Source organism: Artemia sp. Qi Xiang Cuo, chromosome 13, assembly GCF_049724085.1.
Source record: "Artemia sp. Qi Xiang Cuo chromosome 13, ASM4972408v1, whole genome shotgun sequence".
Classification (NCBI taxonomy): Eukaryota; Metazoa; Arthropoda; class Branchiopoda; order Anostraca; family Artemiidae; genus Artemia; species Artemia sp. Qi Xiang Cuo.
Genome location: NC_142806.1, coordinates 6,782,976 through 6,802,842, shown reverse-complemented (window position 1 = coordinate 6,802,842; position 19,867 = coordinate 6,782,976). Strand labels below are relative to the sequence as shown.

General features: G+C 34.8%; 1 protein-coding gene across 2 annotated transcripts in view; it reads right to left on the bottom strand.

The window, feature by feature from the left end:
• Nucleotides 1-3,076: 3,076 nt before the first annotated feature.
• Nucleotides 3,077-19,867, bottom strand: part of LOC148944885 (uncharacterized) — a 78,920-nt gene continuing 62,129 nt past the window's right edge. The window contains exon 3 of one of the 2 annotated variants that reach the window (XM_089099184.1): nt 3,077-3,363. In XM_089099184.1, coding sequence (XP_088955310.1) covers nt 3,176-3,363 — 188 coding nt within the window. In that variant the 3' untranslated portion in view covers nt 3,077-3,175. Of the gene's footprint in view, nt 3,364-5,343; nt 5,741-19,867 lie in introns of those variants that run through there. The other variant, XM_089099183.1, reaches the window with a different exon arrangement.

Genomic DNA, 19,867 nt, shown 5'->3' with positions numbered 1-19,867 from the left:
TCCATGCAACCCATCTCCCTCAAAACACTTTTCAGTCATTTCTCGTTAAATTGGCAATGCTCTCCAAAAACATCACTTGTGTATTATACAGTACATAATTATGGCATCTCCTCCAATTCACAAAATTCCCATTACCCCTTTTTTTCAAAGGTTAATCAAACATCTCCGATTGTAAAAGCATTAAAAAAATTTTCAATCACTAATTACCCCTTTTTTGCATTTAGTCATTTCTCGTTAAATTGACAATGCTCTCCAAAACATCACTTGTGTATTATACAGTACATAATCATGGTATCTCCTCCAATTCGCAAAATCCCATTACCCCTTTTTTTGCAAAGGTTAATCAAAAATCTCCGATTGTTAAAGCATTAAAAAATTTTCCAATCACTAATTACCCCTTTTTTGCAAATGCTAAACAAAAAAAAACCTGTCTGCCATTACCCCTTTTTTTGCAAATGTTAGTCAAACGTTTTCTTTCGCAAATTGAGTTAGCTTCTATTTCATAGACAAAATATTTGATTTCCTTTTATTCAAATCACCTATCAAGTTATCAAAAAAATACCATTACCCCTTTTTTTGCAAATGTTAATCAAACGTTTCTTTCGCAAATTGAGTTAGCTTCTATTTCATAGACAAAATATTTGAATTCCTTTTATTCAAATCACCTATCTAGTTATCAAAAAATCAACTCCGTCATTAATCTCCAATAATGTAAATGCACCACTCATTTTTTCCTCTACTAATATCCTCGCAAATAAAAACTATTCTCTTTGAATTCAATTCTTTTACTAATATCAATTGTAACGAAAACTATTCCTTTTATTCACATCCCAATCACCCATCAAGTTATACTCGTTCCTCTTGGCAAAGGTGTAATGACCTGTAGAATACCTACCAGAAAAACCTGTTTGGTACAGGGGCGTCAGCAAATTCAATAGACCTATTCTACTAACAACGTTGAACAAAATTGCTATCTCAAAATTTTGATTGGATGTGTTTGGGGAAACGGTGGGCGTGGAAAGGGTGTTAGTTGCCTTCCAACCACTTTTGACTATTAAAAAGGTTACTAACCATTTAAATTTCCAATCAAATGAGCCCTTTTTGAAGTTTCTACGACAACGCTTTCTATAAAACCTTATAGGCCCCCAGAATGAAACTTTAAATCCGTGCCCCAAGGACTGTGGGGGGGCGGAAGTGGTCATACTCAAAGACCTTATATACAGAACTTTCAACTATGCTGAACAAAATCGTTATCTCAAAATATTGATATGATCGGTGTGGAGTAAACATGGGCATGAGAGGTGGGTTAAAGGCCTTCCGATCACTTACGACTATTAAAATGGGCACTAACCTTTTTAAGTTATAATTGAATGAGCCTTTTTGAAGTATGACAAAGCTTTCTATAAAAAGCTTATATGCCCCCAGTCGTTCTTGGATGTTTTAGAAATACCATAATACCCTCTGAATTACCATAATACCGTCAGTCGTTCTTCGGATACTGCTGAGATGCTTTATTGGGAATTAACACAGTGCATTTTGATTTAATCTTAAGGCAACATTTAGTTTTTAAACATAATGGGCAAATGGCAGGGTGGGCGTGGGAGGGGGATTTGTTACCCTTCAATCACTTTCGACTATTAAAAAAGGAATCAGCCCTTTCTATTTTCGATAAAATGAACCCTCTTCGAAGTTCACACGACAACTCACTCGATACGAAGTGCCCTGATATAAACAACAACAACAACAAAAAATAATAAATTCTACCAACATCGATCTTTACTACAAAAATGTCAAGCTTTCCAATCACTTTCGTCTACTAAAAAGCGCCCTATCCCTTTAGATTTTCAATCGAATGCGCCCTTTTTGAAACGACAACGCTTTCTATAAACACCATATATGCTCCCAGGGCATAAATTGCTACATATGAAGTTGAGAGAGGAAAGGAAATAATAAACAAAAAATAAAACCAAAAAAGGGCTAGAAAACGAGTATTTTGTCAGCCAGTGGCAAAAACATGAAGACGAAAAACAAGCAAATATTTCGACAAGGACCTCCGCCAAGTCGTCCTCACAGCTAAACAAAAAAGAAAAAAAAACAAAACAAAAAACTAACCTTTTGGAGTTTAATCTACAAGATGTGAACCGACACCCAACCCTAAGGTTGCAATAAATTAAAACCCTTACCCTAAGGGCTGTTAGGGTGGTTGTCATCCTCTAAGATCTAATTTCTAGAATTTTCAACTACATTAAACAAAAAGGCTATCTCAAAATTTTGATTGGATGTGTTTGGGGAAATGGTGGGGGTGATAGGGGCAGTAGTCACTCTCCAATCGTTTTCAACTATTAAAAATGGCACTAGCCCTTTCAATTTCCAATCAAATGAGCCTTTTTGAAGTTTCTACGACAACACTTTCAATAAAAATCTTATCTGCCCCCAGGACATAACTTACAACCCTTGCTCTGAGGGCTGCGGGGGGTGTCATTCTCAAATACCTAATTTCCAGAACTTTCTACTACGTTGAACAAAACGGCTATCTAAAAACATGATTGGATGTGTTTAGAGGAATGGTGGGCGTGAGAGGGGGGTTAGTTACCCTCCAATCACTTTCGAATATTAAAAAGGGCACTGGCCACTTCAATTTCCAATCGAATGAGCCCTTTTCGAAGTTCTTACCACAACTCTTTCTATACAAAGTGCCCTGGTCTAAAACTGAACAAAGGGGAGGGGAGGGGGTAGCTGCCCTTTAGTCACTTTGATTCTTAAAAAAGACACTAGAAATTTGGACTGCCAGTCCAATGAGCCCCTTTTGAATTTTATACGACCACCCATATTTAAATTTTGCAAAAAAAAATACATTTTATTTTACTATTTTGCAAAAAATACTGTGTTGAACTACCTAGTAAACAAACCAACACACAATAGTTTGCCAAAGAAAGTTATCGATCAATCATCTTTAGTAACTGTTCACTTCTAAAGCTATTCAGAAGTAGAACCGTTTTCCTTGTTGCTATACAAAATAGTCCTTACCTTACAATTCTTATTTTATTCCAAAATACGACTTTAAAAGTAAATGAATATGATAAATTTATTTCAACTAAGTTGCGGATGTATCTCCAATAAGTGAATGTTACAACTAAACCTGCAATAGCTTTCCTTCAACACATGTTAAGAATTTTTAGTTTCTTCTGTACGAAAAACACTGAGTGCACAAAGTACCCAAACAAACGGTGCTATTCGATGCTCCGGGAGTCCTCCGTATTCTCCTGAAAGATAAATTTTCTTCTCCTGAAGTGGTGTCATTTCGATTAAACCGATGAGGGCCTGATTGTCTTTCATTCCTCCCTTCTCCATTTCTAGCTTTACCTTCAAAAAAATTTGGATTAACATAAGGAACTAGATATCCTATCAAAAATAAAAAATATTCAAAAAGAGAATTATTACAAGTTGATTTCTCTTTTAACATATTGAATGTATTCCAGATTTAGTACTTATTTCAGTAAACTAAGTAAGAGTCGTGGGCTAACATGTTGGAGAGCAAATGACGTTCTATAAAAGGCCAAAGCAAACGATTTGGAAAATGTGAAGGTGGCAATGCAATTGGACCAAGCAAGCAGCAGCCTCTAAATGAATCCCATTTCTGGCCACTCTTTGCTCGAGAAAAGGAGGACTCTACAATGAATATATGCAATCCTGAAAGGTCCCTGAAATAGCTTTTAGTTAACTCTCTCGGAGTTTACTGCCTCTGTATAAGCTTCTACTGAGTGTTGCGCCACAGTTTTTTTTATGTCGAAGATTGCGACGGCGTTTTTCTTCTAACGTAATATTTATTTCTACTTCACTTTCATTTTTGATTTGTTGTCATTCTTGCTGTCGCTTGTCTTCTAACAACCACAATGTTTTGTTCTTTACTTTCATTTGTGACTCGTTCAGATACTCGCTTTCGCGCGTCTGCTAACCGATCAATTCTTTGTTCTAAACTTTCGTTTTAACGCGTTCTGATTCACACTAAAAAAGTCTCTATAGGAGGGGGGCTGCCTCTTCCACCTCCTCCTCATGGTCGTAGAAACCTCGGAAGATATTAATTCGATAAGAAATTGCAAGTTCTAGTTCATAGTGAGTTCAAGCAGCCCTTGTCCTAAAACCTTTTTATACCTTGTTATTGTATTTTCCATGGGTGGGGGGAATCTGGGGGATTTTTCTGCGGGGAAATTTTCTGCGTGGGGAATATTCAGGGGGCTATTTCTCAGGAGGTACTTTCCACGGGGGAATCTTTCGTGGTGGTCTTTTCCAGGGGAGAGGTTCCATGGGGGCAATTTTACGGGGGGTATTTTCGGGGGGGGGGGCAAGTTCCACTTCCCAAAAATACTTCTTAGTCTATTTTTAAGGCTTTTGTATTTGAGCAGTCAATCCTGAAAAATTGGGAAACAAAGCCAAACTGTAGCATGAAAAGCAGGGGGTTAAAAAGGGGACAGCCCTCTCATATACCCAATAATTTCTGTTCATTTGAAGTCGTTTTGTCGCTCTTTGCTTTCATTTAAGAAAAAGATTTTGTTTGCTGTGTATCAAACAACAGCATTTTTACTTCAAATGCTTTGAAATAAAATCAGTGAATACAAAATTTGGAATTGCTTGCTAATTATATTTGTTGCACTCAAAAATAATTTCAATTATCTGAGGAAATGAATATATTATTGCTATTTAAATAACATATCTACTTATATTTTAAATATAAATTAAATATAAACAATTAAATTAATGAAATTAAATATAAATCCATTTAAATAAAAGCATTTAGAGTTGAAATATTTAAACTTTGTTTAAAAGAAATTATTTAGAAAATAAAAAGCAGGTATTTCCGTATTGGACTAGTTATGAAAATGGATTGAAAAAACGATTCCGGTTCTTATCGGATCCAGTCATTCCAATTCAGCAATTAGCTTGAAAGGACCTCCATTGCCAAGGGCGTATTCAGGAGTTTTGTTCGGGGTGCATTTTTTTTGGGGGGGGGGGATTGAAAATGGTTTTCTAAAAACGCACTAAAAAAATTGTTTATATGCATTTTTGGTACATTTTTACGAATTGGACATACATTTTTGGGAGAGGGTGTTAACACCCCCCCCCCTTCCTAGATACAGCTTTGACCATTGAATTTAACTAATTTGGGATTATGCCCTGGAATAAGCAAATGAACACACGATAATTCACCAAAGAATGCTATCAATAATTCATCTTAGAAGCTGTTTCCATCTAACGCTATTACGAAGTCGAACCGTTTCCCTTGTTTCTGTAAAAAATGGTCCTTGCCTTTTTATTCCTATTTTATTCAGAAATACAACTTCAAAATTGAATGAGTATGCTGAATTTATTTCAAATAAATTGTGGATAAATTATCAATAAGTGAGTGTGTTACAATCAAACATGCAATTCCCTTGCTTCAACATAAATTAAGAACTTTTTGTTTTTTTGTACCCAAAACGCTCCGTATCGTCTTCAGCAATCTCCTGTTTTTTATTCGAATTAACAAGGGGTTTTGCTGGTGAGGCTTCGCTAGTTTTTTTTTTTATTACTGTGCTGGGGGCCCCTGGTAATTTCATTGCAGGGACAGTTGAATTCGTTCTATTTTTCACCGGTGACATCACAGTACTATTTGATCGAACAAATGGACTTGCTCCTCCTGGAGTAATGTAACGATGAGGTCTTGGTCGTCTCCGTGTTCTCCTCCCAGATGAATTTTCTTCTCCTGGAGCAAAAAGTTAATTCGATTAAACAGATGAGGGAATGATCATCTTCCGTTGCTCTCTTTGCCATATATAGCTTTGCCTTCAAAAGAGTCGGGTATAACATAAGGAAGAAGATATTTTAAGAAAAAAATTATTTAAAAAGAAAAAAATTATAATTTGATTTCTTTTCCAACGTACTAGATATATACCACAATCTCTACTTATTTTAGTAAGGATATGGCTAAATAAGAGTTGTGTGCCAAAATGTTAAAAAGCAAGCTTATTTTTTACAAAAATTAAAGAATGATGTTCATGCTTAAATGAACTCAGTAAGCTAATACACCTAAATGAGCTCAAATAAGCTTAAATGATCGACTCCTACAGGGGTAAATTCCAAGGAACTAAGAAATCAAACTTAAAATGTGGACAGATTCAAATTACAAAAACTCAGACTCTCAATCCTATTTCCTTTCACCAAGGCTAGATAAATGAATTTCTAATTCAATGTTTGGAAAGTTTCGTTTAGCTGTCTTTTATGTATTGCTGTCAATTTGAATGGAATGGATTTAAAAGAATTAACTACTTATGAAAATTAGCGTGCTTTGAAAATTTCCAAAATAAATTTTTATCAAACTTACACTGAAATCCACTTCAAACAAAAATCCACTGACCCTCCTCCCCAATAACTGATATACAACTGTACACCACTTACACCTCTTATACAACTGTTACAACTTATACACTTATACAACTTATACAACTTCCCTTCCCCCATGAAAACTTCCTTCATGGACAGATCCTCCAATGTAACCCCGACCCCCCCCCCCACTACCAGAAAAAAATCCTCCTGAAAACTTCTGTATAGTTTCCAATAACCAATACTATATGTTAACATTGGGTAAAGTTCATAACTTTTAGCCCTCCCCCGGGGATTTCGGGGGATTAAGTCATCCTAAAAGACATAATTATCATATTTTCGACTATGCTGAACAAAATGGCTATCTCAAAATTTTGATGGGGTGACTTTGGGAAAAAGATGAGCGTGGGAGAGGGCCTAGTTGCCCTCCATTTTTTTGTCACTTAGAAAAGGTACTAGAACTTTTAATTTCCGTTCCAATGAGCCCTCCCACGATATTCTAGGACCACTGGGTCGATACGATCACCCCTGGGAAAAAAAAAAACAACAAAAAAAACAAATAATCACGCATCTGTGTTCTTTTTTCTGGCAAAAAATGCAAAATCCCACATTTTTGTAGATAGGAGCTTGAAACCTCTACAGTATGGTTCTCTGATACGCTGAATATGATGGTGCGATTATCATTAAGGTTCTATAATTTGTAAGGTGTCTTTTCCCCCTTTTTTGAAAATCAGCCAAATTTTCAAGTAGTAATGAGAGGTTCCATTTTGTTGGCCCCCCTGTACCAAACAGGTTTTTCTGGTAGGTAAACATTTCTACGGGACATATAGCAAATACTTCTCAGGACATATAGCAAACATTTCTACGGGACATATAGCATATACTTCTACGGGACATATAGCAAATACTTCTACGGGATATATAGCAAATACTTCTACGGGACATTTAGCAAATACTTCTACGGGACATATAGCAAATACTTCTACGGGACATATAGAAAACATTTCTACGAGACATATAGCAAATACTTCTACGGGACATATAGCAAATACCATGTTATTTGCTGGGACATATAGCAATTTCAATGTTATTCTACAGGGCATTAGACCTTTTCAAAGAGATTTACGCAATACTGGTCCTATAGGTAATACTTCTACGACGTTGATTAAGGACAAGTTTTTGAAAAGCAGACAGGTTTTTTTTTGTTTAGCATTTGCAAAAAAGGGGTAATTAGTGATTGGAAAATTTTTCAATGCTTTTACAATCGTAATTGTTTGATTAACCTTTGCAAAAAAAAGGGGTAATGGGATTTTGTGAATTGGAGGAGATGCCGTGATTATGTACTGTATAATACACAAGTGATGTTTTGGAGCGTATTGTCAATTTAACGAGAAAAGACTGAATGCAAAAAAGGGGTAATTAGTGATTGAAAAATATTTTAATGCTTTTACAATCGGAATTGTTTGATTAACCTTTGCAAAAAAAGAGGTAATGGGATTTTGCGAACTGGAGGAGATGCCGTGATTATGTACAGTATAATACACAGGTGATGTATTGGAGCATATTGTCAATTTAACGAGAAATGACTGAAAAGTGTTTTGAGGGAGATGGGTTGCATGGAGGGTTGAGTTGCATGAGAGTTCAGTTAAAGGGGGTATAGTTACACTGAGGTTTAGTTAAATGGGGTCGAGTTGCATGAGGGTTCAGTAGCACGAGGGTTCAGTAGCACGGGGGTTCAGTTGTACAGGGTTTCGGTTATACAGGGGTTCATTTACATGGAGGGTTCAGTTGAACGAGGGGGGATTTGCGATTGGGAGGCGATGGGGGGATAGTGTACTGTATAATACACAAGTGATGTTTTGGAGAGTATTGTTAATTTAAAATAGTTTAGAAATAAAAAAAAATAACAAGAAATGCTTGAAAAGTGTTTTGAGGGAGATGGACTGCATGGAGGGTTGAGATGCACGAGAGTTCAGTTAAAGGGGGGGGGGTACAGTTACATGGAGGTTTAGTTAAATGGGGATCGAGTTGCATGAGGGTTCAGTAGAACGAGGGTTCAGTTGCATGGGGGTTCAGTTGTAAAGGGTTTCGGTTATACAGGGATTCAGTTACATGGAGGGTTCAGTTGAAGGGGGGGGGGATTTGCGATTTGGAGGAGATGGGGTGATAGTGTACTGTATAATACACAAGTGATATTTTGGAGAGTATTGTCAATTTAAAATAGTTTAGAAATAAAAAAAATCTCTAATTTGATTCGATAGCACAAGAGATAGAGAAGGGCCGGATAGTAGATTAGGAACCGAGAGGAGGCTGATTGCCCTTTAGTAACTTTTGGCGTTTAAAAAGGACACAAAAAATTTTAATTTTCAGTCAAATGATCCCCACACAAATTTCTAAAAATCCTCCGGTTCCATTTGAATCGGGTGGGAAAAAACTTTTTGCAATTTTCAGGCCCTTCTTAGAGCAGCATTTTGAGGGGAAACGATTTTTTTTTCTTCTGCATCTCTTTAGCCCAGAGTTTCATATAAGTTTCAGGCCAACTGCAAAAATTTGGCACTTTTTGGAGCTCCCTTTGTTAGAGGAGGGATCAATTTCAAAAGGACCAATCCTTTGAATGATTTTTTCTGCATTAGTTCCCTTGCCCAAGGGACTTAAGGCTGTATAAACTTCAAATTGATCAAGAAAAAAGTCTTTCTGGCTCATTTCAAAAAGGAACTAGAGCTTTCAATTTCCGAACGAGGAAGCATCCCCAAAGTTTCTATGACCACGAGGGGGGTTGAGGAGGGAACAGACTCCTCCTGTACGGAATACGCTCTGCTCTTTTTAGAGTTTATTGCAACTTTTTATTTTCAAAATAAAGGCCTAGACTAGAAATATTGCCGGAAAAAGCTTCCTTCATCATTAAATATTAAACGATTCATGCATTTCAATTTTAGTAAATATTTAAAAAAAGAGAGGCATGTTCACTTTGATTTTTGGCTCATTGTATATGAAAAATTAAAATAGAATTTGCATATTAGTTTCGGCAGATATGAAAGGTCGCCTCCCTCCTCAATATCTTGCTCTTTACACTAAAGCTCGAATTTCGTTCAAATCCCAAAGGTTGGTTAAGATATCTCTTTTTAAAATGCAAAAAAAAATCGTTTACTCGTAAATTCAAATTTCAGGGGGGACTTAGCCCCCTCCCCTCAAACAATACAAAATCTTAAAATATAATGATTATATTCGATAGAAAACAATAAGTATGCTTTTTTCTATTATGTAAAACAAAAACCCACCCCTCTCAATCGTCATGTTACGATCATAATTCTTTTGTTTTAGTTATTTTTCGTTCAATTTGTGACCTTTCACGTAATCCTCTTAACAATGTAACAATTTCCAAAGCTTAGCGGGTTCATTGTCATGAATTGAAAACCAGTTTCTGCAATCTTTGTCCTTCATCAAAGTGAAATTTTGAAATAAGTATTTATTTTAAAAGCTTTTTTAAATATTTGTAAAGTGCTACAAACATCGGAATAAACTTTAGAGAGCAATTTATTCTCTTTAGCCCTGTTTAAAGTTTTTTGTTGTTTTTAAAAGGGAATTTTGCCTGTTTTTATCATATTTGCATATTTTTGTTGGGGAAACACACTGAAAAGCCATATTAAGAGCTATATTTGTGAGTTTTTTCACTGACAATTCCATCTTTTTAACCAAGCCTTGACATTCCTAAGTGCATTTATACTGCGAAATGTCCCGAAGCTAACACAGCAAATGATAGAACCCCTACTATATTTGTGTTCAGATGTCGCGGCTATACTTACAAGCAGTTTCTCAACATTTATGGTGACAATCCACGCATGAACGACTTGCTAGTGCTAAATGATGAATGAGGCGCTGATTCCCCTATCCCTCCCTTCACCTTTGGTAGATTATTTGATTTTATTATTGCTCAATTTTTGTTTAATGGAATTCTTTACCTTTCTTTGAAAAACTTATTTTGTAGAAAAAGTCAACATAAAAGTGTTATTCAAATTCTTCCTTGACTAGCTACCACTGTGAGGGATCTAAGCCCTTTTTAGTCCTTGTTGCAATAGGCAATGGGATATTATAGTGAACATAGCTATAAATTTAATAACATAAATTATTTGATTCAAGATTTGAAATGCATTAAGAATATTGATAGAATGGATATTCAAACTGTTTAAAGTTCCAAATTGAAACTACATTATATACTAAAGAAACTGAATATATTAACATCTAAAACAAGAATTTTTATTCTTATCAGATTCGAAACGCTTAATATCTCAAGCATATCCGAATCAAATTTCACCTTAAAACTATTTGATCAACATCAAAATCCAAACAGAGATCATTGAAATGTTGATCTTTTTTCAGCGTTGCCAAAAGTATTGCATTCAAAATTCTTTACAGTCTCATGAAATGAAATTAAACAAATATAAAAGATTTTTCCACAAAAGTAATCAAATTTCACCTTAAAACTATTTGATCAACATCAAAATTCAAACAGAGATCATTGAAATGTTGATCTTTTCTCAGCGTTGCCAAAAGTATTGCAGTCAAAATTCTTTACAGTCTCATGAAATGTAATTAAACAAATATAAAAGATTTTTCCACAAAAGTAAGGAGCAAGTTTAAAACTTAAAACAAATTGAAATTACTCTGTATTTAAGGGGGACACGCATATAAGGGGAAAGTTTTTTTAGTGCTTTGAAAAATCTTTCTTTTTCCAATTGCAAAATCTGTTTGAAAATTTTGACAAAAAAGCCATACTTCACAGTAAAGAGTAAGGAGCTAAGGAGGAAACAGCTTCTTTCATTTAAAGAATAATCTGTTCAAATAGGTTTCAAAACTGTTCTTACTTTTGGTTCAAAAACTCTTTTTTTTATTCAATTTCTGATTGTTTTCCAAATCATACCCAGGCCGGACTAAGATATTATTTGAAGTATCGGTTCCTTAAATCCTTGATTAATTAATTTTTAAAATGTTTAAATCAATAATTTCACGTTGATTAATGCGTCCTATGTTTAAATTTTCAATTTCAATTTTGGATAAAATTTGAATATACGTAAAAAATTCGTGATGAATAGTGACTTTGGAATTCTTTGGAATAATTTTCAAAATTCTAAGTTTGTAATAACTTTGGAGAAAAATGGAATTTTAACTTTGGGATAACTTGTTAATATTCTTACTAAAGAATTTCGGTTGGATGAAAAGGAGTAGTAATGTTTGTATGGATGGAAATTCTGTGAGACTTTTGATCTTCTACATAACTGAAACCCTCAGAATCTCTACAATAGAATTTTCTTACCGATAAATACATTACATACGTGTGTTTAAATACATTGAAATAATTCATAGAAAAAGAAAAATATTGCCGTTATAAATTGCTGAAAACTAAGTTCCTAGCAGTATTTACCACTCCAAATAAATTTCCTGGTTGGGCTGATGATGACCTGACTTGCCTTTTCCACCTCTGTACTGGTAGATATGGGTGTGTAATATTTTAGCTGTGTAGAGAAACAATTTAATTAATTCCTACCCCCCCCCCTACCTCTTTCAACAATTATCTGAAACCTCATGAAGAGTAAGCAGTTTGTCCATTAAAACGTACTATTTTAGGAATCTACACTATCCCCCTACCTAAACAATGACTCCCCCCTCATTATAGTTGATATGTAATTACAGATCACCAAACGTGACATTACTTCTTTTGCAATTGGGAAGCCTAAAATGTAGTTATTGATACTTTTAAGTCAATTAGTTTCTGAAAATTTTAAATTCATTACAAATTCGTTCTCTTTGGGGTAAATTGGTAGTTTGGTGCCCTAAAACAACAGAAAACAAGACTTTCTCCTGGTCGAACCTGCATGGTCACTTGAAAAAGAACTTTATATTTACGTTTGAATGAGCTCCCTCCCAATTGTCTTGGACCTTCAGTTTGATGCAATCACGTCTGAGTAAAATCAAAACAAATAAACATGCATCAACAATGTGAAGTTCACCAAAACATAAGAAATTTAAAGTTTAGTTCAAATTTTTTCGTAGAAGATAGGAAAAGTTATACTATGATTTGTGATTATTTTCCATTAAGATAAAAAGTTTCACTTTATTTCTAAATTTTCTTAAATTCAGTTCCGACTTTTCTCAAAGAGATGAAAAAATTTAAAATACTGTTCCAAATTTTTCATAGAAGATAGAAAAGTTCAAGTTTTCTTTTGAATTTTACCAAAGAACACAATTCAATTCTAATTTCTCCAGAGAAAATAAAAAGCTTCCACTTCAGTTTTAAGTTCACCAAGACATGAAAAAGTTAAAGTTTAGTTCAAATTTTTCTGTAGAAGATAGGAAAAGTTCTACTATGATTTGTGATTATTTTCCATGAAGATAAAAAGTTTCACTTTATTTCTAAATTTTCTTAAATTCAGTTCCGACTTTTCTCAAAGGGATGAAAAAAATTAAATTACTGTTCCAAATTTTTCATAGAAGATAGAAAAGTTCAAGTTCTCTTTTGAATTTTACCAAAGAACACAATTCAATTCTAATTTTTCCAGAGAAAATAAAAAGCTTCCACTTCAGTTTTAAGTTCACCAAGACATGAAAAATTTAAAGTTTAGTTCAAATTTTTCCGTAGAAGATAGGAAAAGTTATACTATGATTTGTGATTATTTTCCATGAAGATAAAAAGTTTCACTTTATTTCTAAATTTTCTTAAATTCAGTTCCGACTTTTCTCAAAGGGATGAAAAAAATTAAAATACTGTTCCAAATTTTTCACAGAAGATAGAAAAGTTCAAGTTCTCTTTTGAATTTTACCAAAGAACACAATTCAATTCTAATTTCTCTAGAGAAAATAAGAATCTTCCACTTCAGTTTCAAGTTCACCAAGACATAAAAAATATAAAGTTCACTTCTAAATTTTTCCGTAGAAGATAGGAAAAGTTATACTATGATTGTGATTATTTTCCATGAAGATAAAAAGTTTACTTTAAGTCTAAACTTTCTTAAATTCAATTCCGACCTTTCTCAAAGAGATGAAAAAATTTTAAGTTCTGTTCCAAATATTTTCCCGGAAGAAGAAAAGTTCAACTTCGATTCTGAATTTTCTCAATGAAAATGAAATAAGTTATGGATCAATTCTATTTTCCCAAAATAATATAAATATTCCACTTCAGTTCAGATTTTTTTCTCAAAGAGATGAAGAAATTTAAAGTTCTGTTCCAAGTTTTTCATAGAAGATCACCCCCGGGGGCCACGGGGACCAAAAGCCTACCACAAGTAGGACCTCCGCCACCAAGGTTAGGTTACCTAAAATTTCTAGGTGCCCCCCCCACCAACCCCGGGGCCACGGGGATCGAAAGCCTGACACGGGTGGGACCCTCGCCACCAAGGTCAGGTTAGATTAGGTTAGGTTAGGCTAGTCAGATTAGGTTATATTAGGTCTAGATTAGGTCAAGTTAAGTGGCGCGCCACTTAACCTGATGTAAGTTAACCTAGAAATGTTAGGTAACCTAACCTAATCTAAAATAACCTGACCTTGGTGGTGAGGGTCCCACCCGTGTCAGGCTTTCGGTCCCCGTGGCCCCTGGGTTGGCGGTGGGGGGCACCTAGAAATGTTAGGTAACCTAACCTTGGTGGCGGGGGTCCCACTTGATTTTCTACATAACTGAAACCGTCACAATCTCTACAATAGAATTTTCTTACCGATAAATACATTACATACATGTTTTAAATTCATTGAAATACTTCATAGGAAAAAGAAAATATTGACTTTATAAATTGCTGAAAACTAAGTTCCTGGCAGCATTTACCGCTCCGCATAAATTTCCTGGTTGTACTGTTGTTGACCGGACCTGCCTTTTCTTCCTCTGTATTGGTAGATCTTAATGTTTCATCCTTTAGCTGTGTAGAGACCCACTTTCATTAATTCCTACCCCTACCTCTTTCAACAATTATCTGAAACCGCATGAAGAGTAAGCAGTTTGTCCATTAACACATACTATTTTAGGAATATACACTATCCCCCTACCTAAGCAATGACTCCCCCCTCATTATAGTTGAGCTGTACTTAAAGATAACCATACGTGACATTACTTCTTGTATAATTGGGAAGCCGAAAATTTATTAAATGGTAATTTTAAACCAATTAACTTCTCAGAATTTCAAATTCATTGCAAATACATTCTCCTTGGTGTAAATTACTAGCTCGATGTCCATAAACAAGGGAAAGCTAAACTTTCCGCATGACCCAATCAGCATGCTAACTTAAAAAAGAGCTTTCAGTTTACGCTTGCATGAACTCCCTCCCAGTGGTCTTAAACATTCGGTTTGATGCAATCTGGTCTGAGTAAAATCACAGAACTTCCATCCATAAAAACATTACTACTCCTTTTCATCCAACCGAAATTCTTTAGTAAGAATATTAACAAGTTATCCCAAAGTTAGAATTCCATTTTTTTCCAAAGTTATTCCAAACTTAGAATTTTGAAAGTTATTCCAAAGAATTCCAAAGTTACTATTCATCGCGGATTTTTTACGTATATTCAAATTTTATCCAAAATTGAAATTGCAAATTTAAACGTAGGACGTATTAATCAACGTGCAATTATTGATTTAAACATTTTAAAAAGCAATTAACCAAGGATTTAAGGAACCGATACTTCAAATAATATCTTAGTTAGGCCTGGGTATGATTTGGAAAACAATCAGAAATTTAATAAAAAAAAGAGCTTTTGAACCAAAAGTAAGAACAGTTTTGAAACCTATTTGAACAGATTATTCTTTAAATGAAAGAAGCTGTTTCCTCCTTAGCTCCTTACTCTTTACTGTGAAGTATGGCTTTTTTGTCCAAATTTTCAAACAGATTTTGCAATTGGAAAAAAAAAGATTTTTCAAAGCACTAAAAAAACTTTCCCCTTATATACGTGTCTCCCTTAAATACAGAGTAATTTCAATTTGTTTTAAGTTTTGAACTTGCTCTTTACTTTTGTGGAAAAATCTTTTATATTTGTTTAATTACATTTCATGAGACTGTAAAGAATTTTGAATGCAATACTTTTGGCAACGATGAGAAAAGATCAACATTTCAATGATCTCTGTTTGGATTTTGACGTTGATCAAATAGTTTTAAGGTGAAATTTGATTCGCATAAACTTGAGATATTAAGCGTTTTGAATCTGATAAGAATAAAAATTCTTGTTTTATATGTTAATATATTCAGTTTCCTTAGTATATAATGTAGTTTCAATTTGGAACTTTAAACAGTTTGAATATCCATTCTATCAATATTCTTAATGCATTTCACATCTTGAATCAAATATTTTATGTTATTAAATTTATAGCTATGTTCAATATAATATCCCATTGCCTATTGCATCAAGGGCCAAAAAGGGCTTAGATCCCTCACAGTGGTAGCTACTCAAGGAAGAATTTGAATAACCCTTTTATATTGACTTTTTCTACAAAATAAGTTTTTCAAAGAAAGGTAAAGAATTCCATTAAACAAAAATTGAGCAATAATAAAATCAAATAATCTACCAAAGGTGAAGGGAGGGATAGGGGAATCAGCGCCTCATTCATCATTTAGCACTAGAAAGTCGTTCATGCGTGGATTGTCACCATAAATGTTGAGAAACTGTTTGTAAGTATAGCCGCGACATCGGAACACAAATATAGTAGGGGTTCTATCATTTGCTGTGTTAGCTTCGGGACATTTCGCAGTATAAATGCACTTAGGAATTTCAAGGCTTGGTTAAAAAGATGGAATTGTCAGTGAAAAAACTCACAAATATAGCTCTTAATATGGCTTTTCAGTGTGTTTCCCCAACAAAAATATGCAAATATGATAAAAACAGGTGAAATTCCCTTTTAAAAACAACATAAAACTTTAAACAGGGCTAAAGAGAATAAATTGCTCTCTAAAGTTTATTCCAATGTTTGTAGAACTTTACAAATATTTAAAAAAAGCTTTTAAAATAAATACGTATTTCAAAATTTCACTTTGATGAAGGACAAAGATTGCAGAAACAGGTTTTCAATTCATGACAATGAACCTGCTAAGCTTTGGAAATTGCTATATTGTTAAGAGGATTACGTGAAAAGTCACAAATTGAACGAAAATAACTAAAACTAAAGAATTATGACCGTAACATGACGATTGAGAGGGGTGGGTTTTTGTTTTACATAATAGAAAAAGCATACTTAGCGTTTTTTATCGAGTATAATCATTATATTTTAAGATTTTGTATTGTTGGAGGGGAGGAGGGCTAAGTCCCCCCCCCCTGAAATTTGAATTTAAGAGTAAACGATTTTTTTTTAGCATTTTCAAAAGAGATATCTTAACCAACCTTTGGGATTTGAACGAAATTCGAACTTTAGTGTAAAGAGCAAGATATTGAGGAGGGAGGCAACCTTTCATATCTGCCGAAACTAATATGCAAATTCTATTTTAATTTTTCATATACAACGAGCCAAAAATCAAAGTGAACATGCCTCTCTTTTTTTAAATATTTACTAAAATTGAAATACATGGATCGTTTAATATTTAATGATTAAGGAAGCTTTTTCCGGCAATATTTCTAGTCTAGGCCTTTATTTTGAAAATAAAAAGTAGCAATAAACTCTAAAAAGAGCAGAGCGTATTCCGTACAGGAGGAGTCTGTCCCCTCCTCAACCCCCCTCGTGGTCATAGAAACTTTGGGGATGCTTCCTCGTTCGGAAATTGAAAGCTCTAGTTCCTTTTTGAAATGAGCCAGAAAAACTTTTTTCTTGATCAATTTGAAGCTTATACAGCCTTAAGTCACTTGGGCAAGGGAACTAATGCAGAAAAAATCATTCAAAGGATTGGTCATTTTGAAATTGATCCCTCCTCTAACAAAGGGAGCTCCAAAAAGTGTCAGATTTTTCCAGTTGGCCTGAAACTTATATGAAACTTTGGGCTAGGGAGATAAAGAAGAAAAAAATCGTTTCCCCTCAAAATGCTGCTCTAAGAAGGGCCTGAAAATTGCAAAAAGTTTTTTCCCACCCGCTTCAAATGGAACCGGAGGATTTTTAAGACATTTGTGTGGGGATCATTTGACTGAAACTTGAAATTTTTTGTGTCCTTTTTAAACGCCAAAAGCTACTAAAGGGCAATCATTCTCCTCTCGGTTCTTAATCTACTACCCAGCCCTTCTCTATCTCTTGTGCTATCGAATCAAATTAGAGATTTTTTTTTATTTCTAAACTATTTTAAATTGACAATACTCTCCAAAATATCACTTGTGTAGTATACAGTGCACTATCACCCCATCTCCTCCAAATCACAAATCCCCCCCGTTCAACTGAACCCTCCATGTAACTGAACCCCTGTATAACCGAAACCCTGTACAACTGAACCCCTATGCAACTGAACCCTCGTGCTACTGAACCCTCATGCAACTCGATCCCCATTTAACTTAACCTCCATGTAACTTTACCCCACCCCCCTTTACTGAACTCTCGTGCATCTCAACCCTCCATGCAGTCCATCTCCCTCAAAACCCTTTTCAAGGATTTCTTGTTATTTTTTTATTTCTAAACTATTTTAAATTGACAATACTCTCCAAAACATCACTTGTGTATTATACAGTACACTATCACCCCATCTCCTCCAAATCGCAAATCCCCCCTCGTTCAACTGAACCCTCCATGCAACTGAACCCCTGCATAACCGAAACCCTGTACAACCGAAACCCTGTACAACTGAACCCCCATGCAACTGAACCCTCGTGCTACTGAACCCTCATGCAACTCGACCCCATTTAACTAAACCTCCGTGTAACTTCCTCTTTAACTGAACTCTCATGCAACTCAACCTTTCATGCAACCCATCTCCCTCAAAACACTTTTCAGTCATTTCTCGTTAAATTGACAATACGCTCCAAAACATCAATTGTGTATTATACTGTACATAATCACGGCATCTCCTCCAATTCGCAAAATCCCATTACCCCTTTTTTGCAAAGGTTAATCAAACAATTCCGATTGTAAAAGCATTAAAAAATTTTCCAATCACTAATTACCCCTTTTTTGCATTCAGTTATTTCTCGTTAAATTGACAATACGCTACAAAACATCACTTGTGTATTATACAGTACATAATCACAGCATCTCCTCCAATTCGCAAAATCCCATTACCCCTTTTTTTTGCAAAGGTTAATCAAACAATTCCGATTGTAAAAGCATTAAAAAAATTTTTCAATCACTAATTACCCCTTTTTTGCGAATTCTAAACAAAAAAAACCTGTCTGCTTTTCAAAAACTTGTCCTTAATCAACGTCGTAGAAGTATTACCTATAGGACAGGTATTGCGTAAATCTCTTTGAAAAGGTCTAATGCCCTGTAGAATAACATTGAAATTGCTATATGTCCCAGCAAATAACATGGTATTTGCTATATGTCCCGTAGAAGTATTTGCTATCTGTACCGTAGAAATGTTTGCTATATGTCCCGTAGAAGTATTTGCTATATGTCCCGTAGAAGTATTTGCTATAGGTCCCGTAGAAATGTTTACCTACCGGAAAAACCTGTTTGGTACAGGGGGGCCAGCAAAATGGAGCCTCTCATTACTACTTTTTCTAAGGCGTGTAACTTTTAATGGGTAGGACTAAACTTGATGAAAAATATATTTGAAATCAGCAGTAAAATCTGATTCTTTTAATGTATCTATTGGTATCAAAAACCCCTTTTCTAGAGTTTCGGTTACCATTGAGCCGGGTCGCTCCTTACTTACAGTTCGTTAAACCTTTTCGTTTTTTAAGAATTTATAGTTTGGCCTGCTGTTTGTATGCTAGAGAAAACCTTTCAGCAATTTTTAACAACATACACCCTTTTAAAAATCAGGACACAAATAGTACTGTTTAATTTAGTTTCATACCTCCTCTAGTTGACCTGAAATAGAAAACTTGTTACCATTTACAAAAAATCTGCTTAGTTACTTTGATACCTTGGATACACTTACGCTATTTTGATTTGGTTAAATTTTAAGAGCAAAAGTAGCCCCGAATGCTTGAACATATTATCCTCAGTCATTTTTGGGATACTGCTGAGATGCCTTATTGGGAATTAGCATTATCACAGTGCATTTTGATTTAGTATTAGGGCAACATTTAGTTTTGAAACATAATGGGCAAATGGGAGGGTGGGCGTAGGAGGGTGGGAGTGAAAGGGGGATTAGTTGCCCTCCAATCACTTTCGACTATTAAAAAGGGCATCAGCCCTTTCTATTTTCAATCGAAAGAGTGCTTTTCGAGGTTCCCACGACAACTCCTTCGATACAAAGTGCCCTGGTCTAAACAACAACAACAACAAACACAATCACTTTCGATTATAAATAGGGTAATAGCCAGAAGCGCATCCTAGAATTTTTGTTTGGGGGGGGGGGGTTACTATTTTTTTTTAGGGGAAGGGGGTTACATAAAAAACCTCAAAAAACGCATACAAAATTAGTTTATGTCCATTTTTGTTACGTTTTTACGAGTCAAACAAATATT